At 45.9% G+C, this 6,791-nt stretch overlaps 1 protein-coding gene across 1 annotated transcript; it reads left to right on the top strand.

Annotated features, from left to right (window-relative positions):
• The first annotated feature begins 564 nt into the window (after positions 1–564).
• LOC105556106 lies at positions 565–2,307 on the top strand. The gene is given in 2 exon segments (XM_012003180.1): positions 565–680; positions 1,578–2,307. Coding segments are annotated over 2 exon segments (846 nt in total).
• Positions 2,308–6,791: the final 4,484 nt, after the last annotated feature.

The following is a 6,791-nucleotide window of genomic DNA, read 5'->3' as shown; positions in this document are numbered from 1 at the left end:
GAGGCTTGAAAGTTACGGTGTCGACGGTATGTGTCCACCGTATAAAAAGTGTGAGTATGTATCAAAAGACTTGGTCACGTTTCTTATTCTACTATGTTTTTGTGACATCTTAGCAAGTTTTGTTTCAAGACGGATATTGCGAACACCAGGCCTAATCACATCTAGCCACACATCCACATACACACTTAACGATATTCTCATTGACCAGCTATGTCGTATTCACACGCAGAAGCTTTGGATATGATGCTTATTTTAGGTGAATGTGGTGGTCAATTTAGAGCAGCTGCAAGGTTGTGGCGAGAACGATACCCAGATCGCGCTCCTCACTCATATAATGTTTTTTCTCGCTTAGCTAAACGAATTACCAATAAAGGTATTATTCAACCAGATTACAATAAAGGTAGACGAATTCGACGCCCAGTTAGGGACGAAAGGGCGCCGGAGATTCTTGCATCCGTTCAATTGCATCCCCACGATTCATTAAGGCGTACAGAAAGAGATTCTGGTATTAGTCGTAACACTATCTGGCGGATCTTTCATGAAAACAAACTGCATCCGTACAGAATGACTCTTCACCAAACATTGACGATTGCTGATTTTAGATACAGACTTGAATTTTGCAAAGGGATACGACAACAACCGCGGAACTTTCATCAGAAAATTTTATTTTATTATACAGGGTGCGGCAGCATAACTTCCTTTTTTAAAATGTGCGCCATTTAGTCGGTTGATGTCGTAGCGGAGCGCTAGTGGTCACGTTCGAGAGGCGGTACTATAAAGTTTTGTCCCGACACAGTTCAGTCGCCATCATGCGTTGAAACAGTGAGGAGCGTGCGTTTGCCGTTGAGGCCTACTTTTCGAGCGGATGTTCTGTGATCGCAACCCAGCGCGCCTTTCGGAATCGCTTTAATTTAGCCCCGTTGGCCTCTGTCCCGGACCGGAAATCAATTGTTACGTGGGTCACTACGTTCAGACAAACTGCAAGTGCGACAAGACGAAGAACTGGAGTCCCTCGGCCCATTAGATCACCTGAGAACATTGAGGCAGTGAGAGCTTCAATGTTGCGATCACCACGGCGTTCTGCGCGCAAACATGCGTCTGCCCTTGGATTTTCCGATCGTTCTGTGAGGAGAATTCTTCATGATGATCTTCGTTTCCATCCATACAAGATGGCAATTGTGCAGGAACTTTCTGAACGTGACTTCAATTCTCGAAGTGGCCGGCCCGCTCTCCCGATTTGAACCCTTGTGATTTTTTTCTATGGGGTTTTTTGAAATCCCGTGTTTATGTGAACCGTCCAAGGACCCTACAAGATTTGAAGACCAATATCCAGGAAGAAATTGCCAACATAACGCCTGCTATGCTGGCAGGAGTCATGACAAACGCCAGAAATCGGTTTACTCAGTGTATGGAGAATGGGGGACGTCACCTACCTGATTTGATCTTCAAAACTGAGTAAAACAAAACTTTATGTATGTGCCTACATTATAAAAAACAAAGTAAAATTTTCTGATTCATACAATGGGTTTTATTAAGTTTTGAAAAAAGGAAGTTATGCTGTCACACCCTGTATAAAGCACATTTAAAAGTGACGGATCTGTAAATACTTGAAACTGTCGTTATTGGGCACAAGAAAATCCTAATTGGTTCCGAGAAATTGATCACCAACATGTTTGGAAAGTTAATGTTTGGTGCGGAATTATTGAAAAACATGTCGTTGGGCCGTTTTTCTTTGAACATGACCTAAACGGTGTTCGCTAAGCCAATTTCCTTGAAAATGATCTTCCGCTCTAGCTTGAAAATACTCCTTTACAATTGCGCCTAAACATGCTTTTTCAGCAAGATGGATGCCCAGCGCATACGTCTAGAGTTGCTCGTGAACGATTGAACGATATGTTTTCAAATAGATGGATAAGCAAGTATGGTCCACATCATTGGCCACCACGATCGCCGAACCTTACTGTTCTTGATTACTATTTGTAGGGAAGAGTAAAAGATATTGTCTGATACCGCGAACGTCCTGCAACAAGAGATGATATGATTCGTAGAATACGCGACGCTATTCGTTCTCTAGACGCTGATGAAATTCTTCGTGCAACAAATAATTTCGAGAAAAGAGTACTTGCTTGTATTGAAGAAAAAACATTACGAACACCAGGCCTAATCACATCTAGCCATACATCCCTGGCTGAATCATTTGCCGATCTTGCCTTGACCGGATGGATCATTTGCCGATCTTGCCTTTACCGGCTGGGTCATTTGCTGATCTTGCCTTTACCGGCTGGGTCATGCCCGGATCTTGAGTGATCTTCTTAGAGCTTTCAAAGTTATAAAGTTGACAAAAGTTGAGGCACTATTGTAACGGCATAGTGTTGAGACCAAGTGAAGTCAAAAAGTCCTGTACCACTTTTGCTTCCGACAAATAGTTATTGAGATATCGTAAGTTAAATATTGAAAAAGTTATAAAGTTTCGTTTGAATATCTAAAAAAATATTAGGAAAATAAAAAAATGTTTCAGACAAAAGTTGTTCAAATTAATCAACACAAAAAGATAGCTTAATAAAACATAGGGGGTTCCATTTTAAGAAACAAAGTTGAACTTCATATGACCTTGGTACATTTACTCAAGGTCAAACCAATGACACCATCTTATGTCCTCCTTCAAATCAAACAACTTTCGTCTGAAACGTTTTATCTGCCGTTCTCGGATTTCTAGATATTTGGCTGATACGGGTGGTCTGGGACACCCTGTATAAGACCGATTTGCTGAAAACCGAGGAGACGTTATGATGATACATTATTTCCGTAGTCAGTCGCTACAAGGTCAATAAATACAAGGTTATGTAAAAATGATTCGCTGCCAACAGTAAAGTTCTCGAACGTTATACAGGGTGTCTGATGCAAAAGTAGCCAACTTGAAAATAGTGGTAGATTGGGTTAAACTAAGGAGAAATGTCATGTGCCGCGGTACAAAAGTAACAATAGTTATCGAGTAATTAATTTACACGTTTGAGCGAATGAGGATGCAGGAGACGGTAGGCCGGACTCGGAAGGCATTTAAAAAAATCGATTGATGAGCGGGGGAGGTGGAGCGACGCGCGAGATACACCGTGGTGGGAAAAAACCTAGGCGTGGCGGGGAGCGCGGCGCGGGCGGCAAGCGCGGCGCGGGCTGCGAGTGCGGCAGCGAGCGCGAGCGACGGGCGACCCGAAACATAAACATAGTATTGTGGGCTTAGATAGATTCAGCAGCCCCGGCAGAAGTGCCACAGAACTTCTTGTATCGGGGGCTGGTTATTTGTGCTAAGGCGTTAATGATGTAACTCACTTTTAGATGTGAAAAGAATATACTTTATTATAGCTGCACGTCGAGTTGGCCGATCTCGATCGTGCGAGCTGAGAGGAACGACTGTTACAATACCTGTCCCGCTCGGACAGCGCCACCAACGACCATGAAATACGTCGTAGTAAAGATGGGCGAGTCGAGTCGCCACACACTCCCCCCCGAGTGCTAACGCTGGAGAGTATAATACAATGCGTGGTATGACACTGTGTCTATCACAAGTAATCGGCGCTACCGAATATCACATAGAATATTGCACTGAATTCGGAACATTGTAACATGTAATGAATGTTATACCGCTGCTTAAAAGCTAACGCATACGCAGGATGTATAAAAACTTATAATTAGTACCGCTGCTTAAAGACTAACGCATACGCAGGACGTACAAAAACTTATAATTAGTACCGCTGCTTAAAGACTAATGCATACGCAGGATGTACATGAAATGAAGAAAATACGCGACCGTGTCCAGGCTGATAATTGCTATATTCACGAATGGAACGACGGGTAATATACTTTTACGCGCAATAGGATGACCATTTGTACGCTTCCGTGTCAGGATTTGACTAGCGAGGGGATGTACGTACCGTATTTTTATCCAGTCTAATTTGTACTTTTTTCTTTGGACCGGAATAGGTTTTTACCGTATCGGACGGAGCGCTTGCCGAAGTGGAAGGCTTGTCCGTAGCGTCGGACGTGGATGAATCGTTAGCGATCGTCAAGGCCGGATTAACGTTTTTGAGGCCCGGGGCTATTGGCTCCGTGGGGGCCCTTTATTGAAAAAGCGGGGGGGGGGGGGACAAACTTTGTACACCTCTCTTTGTACAAAAGGTGTAGAAAACAATTTTCTTTTTTTCATAAAGCTTTTATAAAAATACATGCTATACATGAAGATCTTGCATTAGCGTTTAAAAAGTATTCTTGAATAGTGCTCTCTCGGGTGAGGCCCCCCAATAAATGAGGCCCGGGGCTATAGCCCCCCTTAGCCCCCCCCTTAATCCGGCCCTGGCGATCGTAATGTCGTCCGGAATAAAGTGAGCCGGCTTGAGCCGTTCTACTGATACGGCCGTGGATCTGCCGTTGATTTCTATGTTGTAGACTTTATCCGATGTCCTATCAAGTACCTTAAAGGGGCCCGAATAAGGCCGCTCTAAGGGCTTTTTAACCGCGTCCTTACGGAGGAAGACATGCAAACACTTCGACAATTCCCTGAATTGGAAAACGCGCTTTTTATAATGGTGTGCCACGGGTACCGGCTTCACCTGACGCATGTGCTGTCGAAAGTCGTCTACAAAAATTTGGGGATCCGGTGTAAAATCCTCTTGGAGGAAAAATTCTCCCGGAATCCGTAATACCGTACCGTACAAGAATTCGGCCGGTGAGGCTTTTGTGTCCATACGTAAATGGGTGCGTAACCCGAGTAGTACTGTAGGGAGGACATCCACCCAGTTCGGCGTGTTATGGCACATAATTGCCGCCTTGAAGGTGCGGTGCCAACGCTCGATCATGCCATTAGCGGCAGGGTGATAAGCCGTGGTACGAATGCGTTTGCATCCGATTAATTTGAGAAGGGATGAGAAGAGCTGCGCTTCAAATTGGTGACCTTGATCGGTCGTGAGAATGTTAGGTGCACCGAAACGAGCGACCCAATTGTCGAAAAACGCCTTGGCTACTGTTTTCGCAGTAATATCCAGGATTGGAATCGCTTCTGGCCAGCGGGAAAACCGATCGATGATTGTTAGACAATACATAAAGCCGTTGCTAGGATGCAGGGGACCTACTATGTCCATGTGGACGTGGTCGAAACGCCCGTCAGGAGCCGAAAACTGAGCGGGCTCAAATTTGACGTGACGCGAAACCTTGCATTGCTGGCAATCGGTACAATTACCCGTCCAAGTCGCGACATCGCGATGCAGGTTAGGCCAGATATACGGTTGTCTAATGACGCGGTCTGTTACTTTCGCGTTAGGGTGCGCGGGGTTATGGAGAAGGTCGAAGACCTGTGTTCTAAGAGATGCTGGAATGTAGGGTCTGATCGATTCACCTGACAATTCGCAGTATAGCTCTGTGTTGGAAGAACCCCAAACGAATTTCTTTAATTTTAACGAGGACGAGTTCGAGATCAAGAGATGTTTAAGTTCCTCGTCCTCTTTTTGCCTAGCGGCGAGGTCTACTAATTCAAATTCGACCGGGAGGCGGAGAGCCTCGATACGAGATAAGTTGTCGGCCACCACGTTTTCCGAACCGGCGAGGTGTTCCAACGCGGTGGTGAATTGCGCTATGTACGAGAGCTGACGTGATTGCCTCGGGGAGGCTTTATCTGACCGTTGCTGAAATGCGTAAACCAAAGGTTTATGGTCCGTCACCACTTTAAAATTACGACCTTCGAGGAAGTGTCGAAAGAACTTTATTGATTCATAAATCGCGGTTAGCTCGCGGTCGTACGCGCTATAATTTCTCTGCGCCGGAGTGAACTTCCTCGAGAAGAAAGCTAATGGTCTCCAACCGTCAGAGGTATACTGCTCAAGGGCCCCACCCATAGAAAAGTCCGAAGCATCTGACACGACGCGAGTGTCGGCAGAATTGGACGGGTGTGCTAGTAACGCGGCGTTAGCAAGGTCGGTTTTGGCCTTTTCGAACGCGGTTTCGGCCTCAAGAGTCCACTGTATTTCGCGTTTGTCATTCTTACGCGAATCGGTTATGTATGCGTGCAGGGGGGCTTGTACGCGAGCGGCGTGTCGAAGGCTGCGCCTGTAAAAATTTAGCGCGCCCAAAAAGCGACGAAGTTCCGCTACGGTCTTTGGCTTCGGGATATTCCGAATAGCAGCCACTTTTTCCTGAGAGGGTTTAAGACCGGATTTATTTACGCGATGACCGAGGAAGGTCAATTCATCTACCCCGAAAATGCATTTGGACGGGTTAATGACTAACCCAAATTCCTTGAGTTTCTGGAAAACAATGCTTAGATGTTTCCTATGCTCCTCTAAGGAAGAGGATGCTATAAGAACGTCATCTATATAAGCAAATGCAAAGTCGAGATCCCGTAGGGCGTGGTGAATGCACCGCTGAAAAGTCTGAGCGGCATTCCGCAGGCCGAATGTCATGGAGACAAATTCGAATAACCCGAACGGCGTTATGACAGCCGTCTTCGGTATATCGGCCTTTGCCATTGGAATCTGGTGGTAGGCCTTGAAGAGATCAAGGGAAGTAAAGATCGACTTACCTTTTTTTTTACGTGTGGAAATCCTTTATGGATACCCGGGCCCCCCTCTGGGAAGGGAGTTTACATTAAGTGGCCCGGGTTATGTGGGACTGCCCCCCTAATGGCGATCGGGTGCGGCCGCTGACATTGCGACCGCTGGGCTTACCGCACTAAAACCACACGGTGGACTGCGCTGTGCTTTACTTGGGGGACGCCCAGGACTTGGCAGAGCCATTACTTCTGGATG

The sequence above is a fragment of the Vollenhovia emeryi genome, unplaced genomic scaffold (assembly GCF_000949405.1).
Source record: "Vollenhovia emeryi isolate VEMERY1.0 unplaced genomic scaffold, V.emery_V1.0 DF940334.1, whole genome shotgun sequence".
Lineage (NCBI taxonomy): Eukaryota > Metazoa > Arthropoda > Insecta > Hymenoptera > Formicidae > Vollenhovia > Vollenhovia emeryi.
Note: the sequence above shows the minus strand (reverse complement) of the source record. Positions and strands in the feature narration are given on the sequence as shown.